Source organism: Chanodichthys erythropterus, chromosome 18 (genome assembly GCF_024489055.1).
Source record: "Chanodichthys erythropterus isolate Z2021 chromosome 18, ASM2448905v1, whole genome shotgun sequence".
Taxonomy (NCBI): domain Eukaryota; kingdom Metazoa; phylum Chordata; class Actinopteri; order Cypriniformes; family Xenocyprididae; genus Chanodichthys; species Chanodichthys erythropterus.
In genome coordinates, this window is record NC_090238.1 from 25162213 (window position 1) to 25176526 (window position 14314).

General features: G+C 37.9%; 1 protein-coding gene across 1 annotated transcript in view; it reads left to right on the forward strand.

Annotated features, from left to right (window-relative positions):
- ush2a (Usher syndrome 2A (autosomal recessive, mild)) overlaps nucleotides 1-14314 on the forward strand; it is a 241331-nt gene that overhangs the window by 78164 nt on the left and 148853 nt on the right. Inside the window, exons 22-30 of the mRNA XM_067367352.1 lie at nucleotides 851-977; nucleotides 1461-1562; nucleotides 1652-1840; nucleotides 1938-2068; nucleotides 2357-2633; nucleotides 3733-3936; nucleotides 4512-4592; nucleotides 10511-10696; nucleotides 13238-13351. Coding sequence (XP_067223453.1) covers nucleotides 851-977; nucleotides 1461-1562; nucleotides 1652-1840; nucleotides 1938-2068; nucleotides 2357-2633; nucleotides 3733-3936; nucleotides 4512-4592; nucleotides 10511-10696; nucleotides 13238-13351 — 1411 coding nt within the window. The remainder of the gene's footprint in view (nucleotides 1-850; nucleotides 978-1460; nucleotides 1563-1651; nucleotides 1841-1937; nucleotides 2069-2356; nucleotides 2634-3732; nucleotides 3937-4511; nucleotides 4593-10510; nucleotides 10697-13237; nucleotides 13352-14314) is intronic.

Genomic DNA, 14314 nt, shown 5'->3' on the forward strand with positions numbered 1-14314 from the left:
ATGTTGCTTTGCATAAAGTTAAACGATATACAAAACAATAACAAATTTTTAGATAAAATAAAATGTACACAATCCTGTATTTTACTGAAGACATGCAACAATTTGACGGAGCTGCACTGCTCTCTCCTAAAGAGGTCGCAAAAAGCCTGCAATAAATAACTCAACTCCTAGGTTGTTATGTCTGACCCAGGATCTGGGTAATACAAAAACTACCCAAACACTGGAAAAATAACCCAAAAGAATGACCCAAAAGGCTCAACCAAGGATTTGGGTAAAAAAAATAAATAAACCTAGATCTGTCGTTGTAGCTATCTATCTGTTTCAAAGCTTTTTTAACTTTTAAAACTTCCAAACAAAGCTTTGCCAAGCCATTATTCAAAGTTTGGATGACAAAATTCTTTTCTAGTTTACACTTTATTTTAAGGTGACATAGTTACCCGTTACTACATTTACTTACTATAGTAATAACACAATGCATAATTACAAGTAACTAACCCTAAACCAGACCCTAACCGTAACTCTATAGTACGCACATGTAGTTAATTAATATTACTCAGTACTTATTTGAGTAAGTACACTCTTACTATGTCACCTTAAAATAAAGTGTAACCTAAAAATAATTTATTATATGAATTTCTTTACATTTCAAATCATTTTACATTCCTCATATTCCTGTTTGTATTGAAAGTGATTACACTGCATTAGTTTATATACATGCATTTTTACCTCCTAAGCTCTGCTGGGAGGGGAACATCTCCTCTTCCTAAAGCTGCTGATCAGCCATCATTTGTGCAGTGTGTGCGGTGTGTTCATGATGAGTGAGTGATTAACCCTCAGCGTTTGATGCTAGGCCTCAGCCGTGGCCCTCAGCCCTCGCAACGATGGAGGTAGACGCTATAATGACAACCAGTGGCACCATCTGATCGCTACCAGGAAGCAGGCCGTGGGAACAATCATTGTCGACAATCAATACAGCGGTAATGACGCACACACATATGATATTCATAGGCCGGCCCTGCACCCTTACTTCTGTCCTCTTCAGTTATTCAGTGCCTGTAAAACCCCCCACTTGAACAGATTTCAAGCAAAGGAATTATCAAGGTTAATCGTTGCCATTCATTGTGTGATTAGAATAATTAGGCCAAAGAAGCCTTTCCTTTGCTGAACTTACATTTCAATTAAGGCTGGAGGTGTGAAGCGGAGTCTCCCTCTTCCTGTCTCAAAGCGGTCTCAGGGGATTCTTCCCACCAGAGGAAGGATTGCTTTATCTCAGTCACTTTTTTAGAGTATTATGACTTTATCTGCTCTGAAGCACCAACTGAAACCATTGATTTGTAACAATAAAGTTGTTGAAATACTGCTCTGCCCTGCTCTGATTACTGTCTCAGAAGAACATTATTGTATTGATTTAGCATTGGTGCATCCTTAGGGGTATCAGCTCATATTTTGTCATTCAACAGGATCGGCATCAGCTACAAGTGGGAGCACCATCATCGGTCAGAATACGGGCGTCTTCATCGGAGGGATTCCAGAGAATTTCCGCCTTCTTAGACAAGACACTGGTAATTTATCTCTGAATGGAATTTCCTGATAACTGACAGTAGAAATCAATATCTACGGAGAGTTGCGAGTACTTATTATATGTATACAGGTCAAGCCAAGCTGGTGCAACATGGGTTTGCTGGTTGTTTGAGGGATGTGATGGTGCAAAAATCCAGTGGCACTACTGAAGTATGGGAGCCTCTGGACTGGGAATCAGCACTAGAAAAACATGAGACCTATGAAAGCTGGGAGGGCTGTCCTGCTGTTTCTGAAGATGGGGCCTACTTCTTAGGACATGGTACTACCTGATTTAAACTATAAAATTTTTGTAGATAAAATAATTTGTAATGTTAATGTTGAGTTCCCTAAAAAATATATATTTTTTTTAAATTCAGGGTTTTTGAAGGTCAAGCCTGAAATATTCACTGGTGGAGATTATTTCGAAATATCATTTGAGTTTAAAACTGATCAACTAAATGCACTGCTATTGTTCGCCTACGATGTAGATGGGAAGGATTTCATTTTGGTAAGTTTGCTTAAATCTAAACATTAGGGCTATCAGTTTAACTTGCACTCAATTTAGTGCAATTAATTAGAAATAATTAACAAAATTTAGCACGATTAGTCATGTTGTTGGAGCAATTCAAATACCACCTCAATGTTGAAAGTTTTTGCTAGTATTTAGCTGATTAATTGCAATTAATTAAATTAATCAATTTTAATAATCATGTAAAAATTATAATTACACAAATAAGCTGAAATAATATGTAGAGTGTTTCAAAACATCATTGTAACAGGTGTGTGTGTCATTCAGGCAGAGCTGCAGGGTGGAGTTCTCTTCTGGCTGTTGCGTTGGGGTGAACAGACGGCAGAGTTGAGCGTATGGGTGGGCCTGTCCTACTGTGACGGGGGCTGGAACACTTTGAGTGTGCTGAAGAGAGGCCTGTTAGCGAGTGCTGGCCTCAATGACGTATATGAACAGGAAAGGAAAGGCACGGGTGGCCCTCTGACCATCAGCTCTCCACTCTATGTAGGGGGAGTCCCACCTGGAGTAGTGCACCCAGCACTGAACAAACACAGCCTTCTGCACGGTGAGACACTTACAGGTTTATTTGTGTATATATGTGCGTGTGCCTATATAACAGCTTCCACTCTTCTGGGATAGGAATATTTAGCAGGGATTTAAAAGGATTGCTTACCCAAAAATGAAAATTTGTCATCACTTACTCACCCTCAAGTTGTTCCAAACCCGTAAGAGTTTCTTTCTTCTGTTGAACGCAAAAGAAGATATTTTAAAGAATGTTGGTAATCAAAAGGTGATGATACACAGGGCAACTTTTTGAGCAATGATGCCGGGCAGTTTTGCCGAGCAATGTTGCCTGGGTACTTTCCTTTTGAGAATGGGCAACAAATTTCGATCTAAAGTATCCAGATAGAAATTTGTTTCCCATTCTCATTGGGAAAATATCCAAGAAATATCACTCTGCAAAAATGGCCGGCTACATTGCTCAAAAAGTTGCCCCATTTATCATCACCTAAACAGTTGATGTAGCCATTGACTTCCATAGTAGGGAAAAAAATACTAAGGCTACCATCAACTGTCTGGTTACCAACATTTTTTAAGATGTCTTCTTTTGTGTTTAACAGAAGAAAGAAATTAATACAGGTTTGGAACAACATGAGGGTGAGTAAATGATGACAACATTTTCATTTTTGGGTGAACTATCCCTTTAATTTCACAAACTGGCATCCTATCACACTACCAGGCTTGAATTCAGTGGGCTTTTCAGAACAACCCATTTTTTTCACAAAAGGTGCTTGATTTTATACACCTGTGGCAATGGGTCTGATTAAAACAGCTGATTTCAATATTTAAGAGGTGTGTCCCTATACTTTTGTTCTTATGTATGAATTGTAAATTAATTATTATTTTTATAATTAATTATATTTTATGTTATTTCTCTGATAATGAACCAATAGGTTAACAAAAAAGAACAAAACATTGGACCCATATAGTAATAGAATCATGGTTTCAAAATGACATAACTGAGAAATGTACTCAATCTGTCTGACAGTTTTTGTTGTTTCGGATAAAGCGGACCAGTTCAGAATGTGATTTGAACGTCTTTCTCTCTTTGTCTCTCCTTCTGTCTTTGTCTCTCTTTCATCCTCTTCTGTGCTGCTCTGCAGGTTTTGGCGGCTGCATCAGGGATGTTAGATTCGCACGCGGGCCTGTCGTAAGCTTGGCGGCCGTGTCCAGCAGTGCTGTCAGAGTCAATCTGGATGGATGCCTGTCAGCTGACACCAGCGTTAACTGCAGGGGAAACGACTCCATTCTGGTGTACACAGGCAGAGACAGAAGCGCAGAGGACCTGACACTGCAGCCCTTCACGGGTAAAAGCAGCATCCGACCCCTTTTCGCAAGCACAGTCCCCACCAGCGCGGTAGCCAAGCCTCATTGACCCGCAGCTATTTTGGCCTCGTGTTGCCTGCCTTGCCTCTGTGTCAGGCGATTGTTTGGCCTGATTTGTCCTTTCTGCTTGGGGTTTGTTATTGTAAAGACCAAACAGAAGAACAACATAATATGTCCAGTCCAGCAATGGACGCAGACACGACACCAGGGGCACAGAGAGGTCATATCTAAAACAGCTACTGCTGTCCCCTTCATCAGCAATACTGCAAAACTGTTGAGAACTGCACCTTAGCTAATGCACACGGACAAATATAGCCGAGGTACCTCTCTTGTGAGTGATGGAGATAGAGCGAGAAACAGTTTTTGTGTTCACACAACAGACTTAGAGTATAGACTCACTGAAATATTCACTGAAATAACTCAAATTGTCAATACATGAAGCTGTTTTTTATATTGAATTGTGTTGAGAAAACAGATTTATTTTTAAATGTTTTCTCTCTCTCTCTCTCTCTCTCTCTCTCTCTCTCTCTCTCTCTCTCTCTCTCTTTGTGTACAGAGTATTTGTACAGAGTGATGGCATTGGGAGAAGGAGGTTGGACAGCCGGGCCCTGGCAACGGGGACGCAGCAGAGAGACAGGTAGGATAGGTGCCAGTAGGTAGTCAAATATCAGTAATTAGGCATTGGATCTCACTGGTAGAATCCTACAGTCTGATGTATGCACTTACCTTAATGAGATAAAATATATATTCACTACTACCGTTCAAAGGTTTGGTTCAATAAGATGTTTATTTTATTTATTTATTTATTATTTATTTATTATTTATTTATTTATTTATTTATTTTTTATTAATATTTTTTATTAAGGAAGGGTGCATTGAATTGACAAAAGTGACAGTAAAAACAATTATAATGTTACCAAATATTTCTATTTCAAATAAATGCTGTTCTTTTCTATTCGTCAAAGAATCTTGTATTATGGTTTCTACAAAAATATTAAGCAGCACAACATAATAACAGGGATAATAATAAGAAATGTTGCAGCGAATCAGCATATTAGAATGATTTCTGAAGGATCATGCAACACTAAATACTGGAGTTATGATGCTTGCAATCAGCTTTGCCATCACAGGAATGCATTACATTTTAAAATATATTACAATAGAAACTAATTTTAAATTGAAATAATAATTTTTCACAATATTACCATTTTTATTGTATTTTTTATCAAATAAATGCTTGCCTGGAAAATCCAGCCTCACCACTGTACCTGCGGATGAGTCTGGTCGGCCATTGAATCAATTCGATTTCTAGGGCGTAGCAAATCCGAGCAAACAGGAAGCGGAGTAAACCAATCAGAGAAGGATATGGCGGATATGACGTTAGCAAAGCGACAAGAGAGTCAACAGTGAAAAGTAAATAATTAATGTGTTTTTGGTCATTTAAAACTGAATTCACGGCTGAATAGAACAAACTCTTGGGTCTCCCGTGTGCAATCTTTGTTGATATTGAAGGGACTTTCGCCTCACTAGAGTGACGCTGTTTGCGTCACTGAAATAAATGAATCTGATTGCATGGTACGGTTTGGAGTTGACTCGAATCGCGACGGAGGGCGGACTGATCAGACTGATATATCTTGTAGAAGATATATCAGTCTGGCCTTGCCAGGCAAAATAAATGCTGCCTTGGTGAGCATAAGAGACTTCTGTCAAAAAAAAAAAAAAGAAAAAAAAAAAGAAATCTTTAAACGGTAATGTAATTTACAATAATATAAAATTACTGTAGGTGAATAAATAATGTTCAATTTATAGTATAATTTTGCTCAGTAATTACAGATTAAGTTTATGTTTCCAAACAAATACAGTATGCTTTTATACTGTACTGTCATTTATACACAGCACACACACTCTTACTCCCTCACCTCAGACAAAAAGGCCAACAGTACAACTTAGCCAGCACTACAGGCTCTATACTGATATTTGTTTGTGTCATAGTTTTCAGGCCAACCCATTTTATTCTTATCTGTACAATATATGTAGCAGTCAAGGAGATGAGATCTGCTTGGAGATAGCTTATCGTGAAGCTCTCTGTAAGAGCATGCATCACCCACACTGCCTTATTACAGATGAATACTGTGTATGGAGGAGAGGAAGTGAGAGAAGGTTGATGGTGTCTGCAGTATATTGAAATGAAGAGGCTCAGACATGTAAAATGATGCTCAAGTGGTTAAATATATTTAATTAAATTAATTGTGCATAATTAAGCACACAACAAAGAATTAGATTTTAAAAGCTAAATTGGGCTATGAAACACATGGACACATTTTAATAGTTATGAATATATATTTTTAAATAACACCTTAATTACGTCAGGTCACTTTATAAGTAAATTTCCTATGTAATTTGATGCATTTATGATTGAAACAGGATATGGAGGACTTGAATAGATATTAAGTAGACAAACTATGTGTTTTCTTTGAAGAAACATACCCAGATGAATTGTTCCCAATAGCACCAGGAACATGCATTAAGAAAGTAAATAGGGTCAATTTTGATTTCATTTTGTCCTTAATTGACCCTTCGCAGGGAGTTTGATTGACAGGCGATCTAACCAATCATAACACCGAATCCACTGTTTAACAAAGCAGTCAGTGGATTTAGCAGATTAACATTGGTTGACTTTAGGGCTGCAGCTATCGATTCCTTTTGTAATCGATTAATCTAGCACTTAATCGATCGATTAATCGATTAATCATTTTTTTTTTTTTTTTTTTTTTTTTTTTTTTTTTAACAACCAAAACAAATAATGCATAGCGAAAATTATGTGGCTGTAAAATGATCAAGCATTTGGCTTTCATTTCTAAAAAAAAAAACAGAGGTATTGGTTCCAACTCCAACATTTGGCTCCAAAACTAAGCCTATTTATTGCAGTTTTCACCCATTTAGTGTTTAGAAGTGCCAGTGCCAGCAATTATATAACAATACAGTTAAGTCAACTTACTGTAAAACATGTATGACATGTAAAACTATGAATACAAACTTAACACTCTGAGGTCTGACGGTATCGCCGGCGATACCACCGTGGTTTTTTCTTATCAGTGTGAAAGAGACTCAAAATACTCCGTCAATGTTGCACATACAATTAAGAGTTATACACCATTTTAATCTGTGGAATATCTTCTTTCATTTGTGTACACTCAGAGTAAAAACAGAATTTTGTGCTTTTTGTAAAATAAAGAAAACTAACATGATGCGTGATTTCTCCTCTCCCTCTGAACGAACTCCAATCTGATAGTTCTCAGAAAATGAACTGTAACTTAGTGAATACTAATGACAAAAAAATTACACTTATGTCTAAAAAAACGTTAAGATGTCAGGTTTTAAATCATGTAAGTCAAATCGAAAACAAACCTTCTTTGTTTATGTAATCTGTATGAAAAGAGAGCCATGTCAGAAATCCGTGATTCAGCTCATTATCTGCTAATGCGGCCACGCCCACGGAGCCAGCGCTATTCAGACGCTAATTCAGTCAATACATGCATTTATTATCTCAATCGTGTATTTATTGTCTTGAAAAGTGTTTATCTGGATGTAAAAGTCATGGTTAGCGATCTCTAGAAGACATGCAGTTACTTCCTGTTTACTTGTCTTCTACAGATGAAGTTTAGATGAGTTTTTGTTTCTTTAGCGCCCTCCTGCTGCTGTATGTATTGGAAACTCCATTCATGGAATAGCCTCTTCTTCTTTTAGATGAATTTGTGGACTAAAATGCACAGAGCGCCCTCCGACTTCAAGGATGAATTGAAAACACCAGCGCTCATAGTAATGACAGTGAATATTAAATAAAAATAACTCCTCTGTATAGAAAATTGACATAAGCATATGAGAATCCAATATTTCTCCAAATGTGCATGCTTTTAAACTAAAAGCCTATATTCAGACTCTTTGCATCACAGAAATACATTATATTTTAAAGTATAATATAAAACCATTACTTTATATTGTAATAATATTTTTCTGTATGTTTCATATATCATAATGAGCTTGAGACATCACAGAAGGTTTTTTTTCACAGCCTACCTGACTGAAATGCCTCATTAATATGCAAGTCATTTCAGCTCATTACTATCCAATTCTTTTGTCTTCTCAGGTGAGAATGGCCCATTTTCAGTGGTGATTCACGCCTCCTTGCATACTGTGTTTCTTGGCAAAAAGTGTCTTACAAAAACTAAATCAATATATTGTTAAATATGAAGGAGTAGGCAGCATAATTTTTACATAATTTTGAAGCAAAAACTCTAGTCTACAACCTCCAATACCCTAAAGTCTTATGAACACAGATTTATTATACTTTTTTTGGCCTTATTTCAGTGACTTAAGTTTTTTGTTTTTTCAACAACCACGCATAAATGTTATTCCTTCAAAAACACAAACATGTACATACATGTTCCTCACATATTATTGTAGCCTAGTTTGTGCTGAATACAGTGTAATGACACTTTTTCCATTAATATGTTTATGAACAACTGAAAAAAGCACAAATGTCAGGGCATGTCAAAAGTTCTCCAGGCCCCAAATCAGCCTCAGACTCCAGAGGGTTAAATAGTAAAGGCCATTTGGCCTTAGTTTTGTCTTCTTAATACAACATTACAAAAAAAGGAACGCACCTTCTGCAAATTACCCACCTGAGAACAAAAACGCATGCCGTGTGTGAGGAAGAGAGACGCCCCAGTCAGACCAGTTGCTTCATTGCAGTTTGGTACGGCAGAAATAGCCTACATACAATCATTTTCAATAGAACGGTGCATTTGGCTTGCATCACTTGCATTGCGGTGCATTTTAGTTGAAGCATCCGTTTGAAAAATCGCGTCACAACATCAAGTCCCTGTGTATACAGTGAATGCATGCTGAAATTATTGTTGCGTGGCTACATAAAAAGTTTAAGCATATGTGATGCATTGCCGCGATTGGTCTGACTGGCGCGTGAGAAAGATGAGGGTGCATGCGTGTGTGTGTGAAGGGGTTCTTTTTTTTAGGCTATACTCTCTTACAATTGAACGTGAATACGTTTACTACTTAAAAACATCAAAGCTAAACATCATATCTATCTTTACTCTCCGCCATCGCGCCAACTAAATTCAAAATGTCACGCGCTATGGTGTGCTTCCTGAACATTGAACAACGGTCCGTGTGAATCAGATCCCTGCGCGTATAGTGCGCGTCATAGGAATTTAACGAGGCTTCGAGGCAGAGTTTTTGCCTCGAGGAATTTTTGTAATCGAGTTAATCGAGTAACTCGATGAATCGTTTCAGCCCTAGTTGACTTGAACTTGAAAAATGGTGTGTACTGACGTCTTTCCGCGGTTGAAACAACATTCCTTCTGATGTTCATTCATGTTTATTTGATGCTATAAATTAACTAGTAGGAAGAGATGAACGGTTCACAAGCCGCTTGAACTGAGGCGCTACAGCGATCTGTCATGACACATTAAAGAGCCACAAACCGGTATTTATTATTTACATTTCTTTAAAAAAGTACAAAATTTGACTGCTTGGGTTGCCAGATTTTCACAATAAAAAAACACTAAAAAAACTAGCCCAGTCAGAGTAAAAATCGCGTTCCAGGGGGTAAAATCCGTGTTTTTGGTGGGGTTCCCCTGGAGCTAAAGGTGCTAAATATCATGTAATTTGGGATCGCCTCAACCCATGGACATGAAAAACAGCCTGCAGCAACAGTGTAAATGTAGCCCAATTCCACGGGAAAACCGCAGACTTGGCAACACTGCTGCTTGAGAACATGATGTGTGGCGTGAGAGCGGCACGGCTTGTCGGATGAAGCAACAGTAACTAACGGGGGCGGGTCTTTGCGAATGGTCAATTAGGCTACATTCATTCTGTCAGATTTCTTTTCCACTTTCTCTATAGTTACACATTTGCTTTCTGCTGTTCAACAACAGGGTTATTTGGTTAAAAACCCCTTTGAAATTTGTAATACCAGTGCTGTTGGTACAGATGATGAATCACAAAGACTTCCTACTTAAATTTGTATACACTGTATTATAGGTCAGACCAGCTTTCCAGTGGTGGATATATCACACACGTCTGCTGTCTGGCTTGTTTTGACTGTATAAACGAGTGTTAAAGAGATTCTGTAGTCCGTGACACATCATAAATGATGCTTGTTGCATTTCTGCATATGTTCGACTGTTTTATTTATGCCCCCTAAAATGTGAATCCTGAAGAGAAAGCAAGCCGTCGCTTGATGGGTGTGAAATATAGCCCGGAATGAACGCTGGATGTACAGTCATATTAAATCAGTGCTGAAAAAGTTACAACTCTAATAAATTGTATTTATGCTAATGGTTAGATATGATTTACTGTGTCTATTAAAAGTGAGGAATGTGTGTGCTGCTTTTCTTTGGCCTGACACACACTTTCTCTCTTTCCCAATTGGATTCTCACACTCTCGTTCCTCTCCTCCCCCTTACTTTGCCTCTCTCTCTCTTTCTCTTGCTTTTCTTCTCCACGTGTCTCTCTCACCTATTATTTCCTGTACAGTTCCACAAAGTGTGCTGCCTCCCTCCAGAGTTGGGAGTGTAAATGGTTCCAGCGTGGAGGTGAGCTGGGAGGAGCCGGCAGAGGTCAGAGGTGTAATTGAGAAGTACGTACTGAAAGCGTACAGCCGGGACCGTCCCTCCTCGTCCCCCATCAGCGCCACCTTCCCCCACTCTCTGCACCTGACAGGTAAGGGCCTCGTCGTCCGCCTGGAGCTTGGCTCTGACACCTTTTAACCCTCATGTTCTGTTTGGGCTCTCAGAGACCTCAGTACCATTTTAATAGCTGGAAAATACATACTTAACACTAAGGTCATGAAGGGAAAAATAAGACGTTGATTTTGAATTGGCTATTATTTTAGCTGACAGTAACCTGTGCGAAATGTCCAAAACACATTTAAAGGAATAGTTCACCCATAAATGAAAATTGTCATACTTTTTTTCACCCTCATGTGTTTCGACACCCATCTGACTGTTTCTTCCATGGAGTTCTTTGTGAAAAATAAGTACACTTTTACATGCTTTTTAACAAGAGTAATTATTATAGAAATAATATACTTAAGTGCAAGCTAAATGTAATGTACTTGAGCACTAAATTGCATGTTATTAACAATTAAATATAAATATAATATAGTTTAAATTTCTATTTAATATAATTATTTGAATTTTTTTGACCAACTTCAATAGGACATAAGTACATCTTTATGCTGTATGTAATTTCATAATTACTTCTATTGTCTTTGCAATATAGTTAAAGAGTTCTGTTTAATGTATATGTGTTTTTGCTAAACTAAAATATACTTTAATGTCATTTCTATTGAAACTTGTATGTCATGTGTAAATATATTTGTAATTTTGTAATGATGTTGTAATTTAGTACCTTTTAAAATGTATTAACTTTAAAAGTAACATCAAATAACACACAAAATTACAATCAAGTGCTTTACGTATGCTAGTCAATACAGAAAAGTAAGTATACTTCTTTAAAGCTTGACAATGTATTATTAACACATAATCATTTAAAATGTACTGAATGTAAAGATTACACTTGCACTTTCAATACAATTAAGCACACTTTTCAGTGAATGGTGACCATGGCTGTAAATCGAAATTTTCAGTGAATAAGTAAGTTTGTTACTCACACTGAGCTATCACATGACTTCAGAAGACTCAGAATATAGTGCACAAGTTTTATGGACCACTTTTATTGTGCTTGTTGTGTTCTTTTTGGTGCATGACATTCATTGTATGGAAGAAAGCAGCCCAGCCATTCTGTTAAACATCCTTTTTTTGCGTTCTCTGGAAGTCATAAAGTCATACAAGTTTGGAATGACAGGAGGGTGAGTAAATAACAGAATTTTCGTTTTTTTGGTGAGCTATCCCTTTAAACGCAAAATGCAGTGATGCTCCAGACGATCTGTAGTCACGACAGTGTTCCCTATGTGACATTGCAAGTTTATAGACTGAAAATCTGCTTGGTTACTTGAAATTACTTCAAAGAACAAATGAGGATCTTGAAACAACGATTACGTTCTCAGATGACCAATCACTGTGGTTAGACTCTGTCTCCGGGCAAAGCGAAACAAGAAGACCCTTTTTTTTGCCTTGTTCTTGGCACGCTTCAACCCACGCAAGCCTAAGCTGCACTAATTTATGATAGCTGTGACACCAAAAGCAGAATTACACGGGCAGATAAAAACTCCGAAAGCAAATGAGTGGGTAACGAGAGGAGAGCAGGTCAGGCTCTTAATTGAATTAAAAGACGTCTGGCTAAAAAAAAAAAGTTACACTTACCTGGCCAATTATGGCTCGGCTGGGGTGTTTACCTTCCAACTCTTCCAAAATCTGTCTGCTACATGGATACAGTGGATGCTTGCCAAAGATTCACTCACACACTCCATTAAATGGATCCTGCCTTTATTTTGGATGACAAATTTAAAAAATAAATCCTGTTTTAAAGTCTTAAGATGAATTAAAAACTGTACTCGCTGGGGTCATCTGTTCGAATTCATTAATCATAACAGAACTGTTGTTTTCAATATTTATTGTTTTAAAGTTTGGTTTCTAAAGGTCAATCTAATTTAGATGGTTAATGCACTCTGTAACTGATATTTCATGGTGAAAAATTAATTGCGATTGACACAAACCCATGTAGTGTGGGTCATATTTTCTTTGTTCATATTTTTGGAGCATGAGGGCCTAATTTAACCAACTTCTTAGTGGCAGGTGAATTTGTGGCAGAATATAATTTGATTGGATGTCTGTGATCTTATCAAAACAGAACAGCAAAGCACAAGCCAACATCTATAACATCTTCACAAACAATCACTAATGAGTAAAAGTACTGAGCGATGAATTAAAGTCAGAGTCATATTGATCACAGCAGGCCTGGATAGTGACTTTCATAGCGTGCAAGAAACCCCCTTTAAATAGCATCAGCCACTTTATCCATTAAATAACGTCATTAGTGTCCCATATCCTGAATAGCAAAGGCCGCATCACTTTCCATCCATCTGATTAATAGGAGATATTACTGTTTGATAATAAAGACCTTTTTAAATCCAGACCTATTATCAGAAGTGATGGTTATATTATGCTGTGTTTGAAAAGCCATTGCATTAAGTCTTTAGGAAGCAGAGTTGGGGAGGCCCACTTTTTGAAATATGGAAGAGAAAAGAATGACATTTGCCTCTTGCTCTCTGAAACGTTCTCTTCCTCTCTTCTTTCACAGGCACTTTAAGTGGCTTGGCTCCTTTTAGCAGCTACAGTATTACCCTAACGGCGTGCACTCAGGCCGGGTGCAGCGAGAGCCCGCTTGCCACCGGCTTCAGCACTCCACAAGAGGGTAAAGTCATTTAGAAGGTCCTGACTCCCACATTTCTTTGATGAATAATAAAAGTGACGAGAGGGGCTCAAATAGTGCCGAGCCATTTGCTTGAAAACTCCAAACTAATTTGATGACAAAGTGCAATGCCAGGCTGTAATTGCTCCGTCTTATTTATTTTTTTATTTTCCCGTCTCGTTCTTATTCCCGTTTTTTGGAGAGAGTGGTTTTAAGAACAGGGGTAAGTGCGGGATTGAACTCTCCCCCCTTTAATGACATGCATCTTTAATAGCTGTAATGCAGATTAATGGGCTTTTTAATTGCTGTTACATTGTTCATGCAAGAGCCTTGTCTTAATGTAAGGCATCTGAAAGATTAATGAAAGCTTCTTCATTTCACTCAACCAGAGAAGTAAATCTAAAGACAGTTTGGGCTAAAAAGAATTGATTGTGCAGCCGAAAAAGTATGAAATCGAGAATCAAGCGGCCCATTTCCACCGTTCTCGTTCAATCCGGTGAGGCCCGCTCCTGTGGCGCGAGCGCACCGTGGCAAACATCATTTCTCTCTCTCTCTCTTTCTCTCTCTTTCAACTCTTCCAGGCTCATTCTTTATTGCCTTCACATCTGTCTGACCGCACAGGCAAGACAAAGAACCTTCTTCCTCAGTCAGGGAGGAAAAAAATGTCATGTCTATTGACCGAGAGCCTTTTTCCTACATGAAACAGCAAGAATAAAGACAGATTAATTGTCAGCAGCAATTATTTTCTCTGTCTGATTGCAGAAATAGAGCTGGTTCCAAATAAAATGAGCTCGCTTTCAGGCCGATATTGTCAGATTTCTCTCTTTAAGCAGTGAGTGCAGAGGCTGAAAAATGTAGATAGCATTTTAATCTAACTTGGCCTAAATAGCCTTGTTTAAAGGATAGTATGACATTAAGGGTCATCGTGGAGTGAAAAAAAATCGATCTGATGTGGACTTGATTACT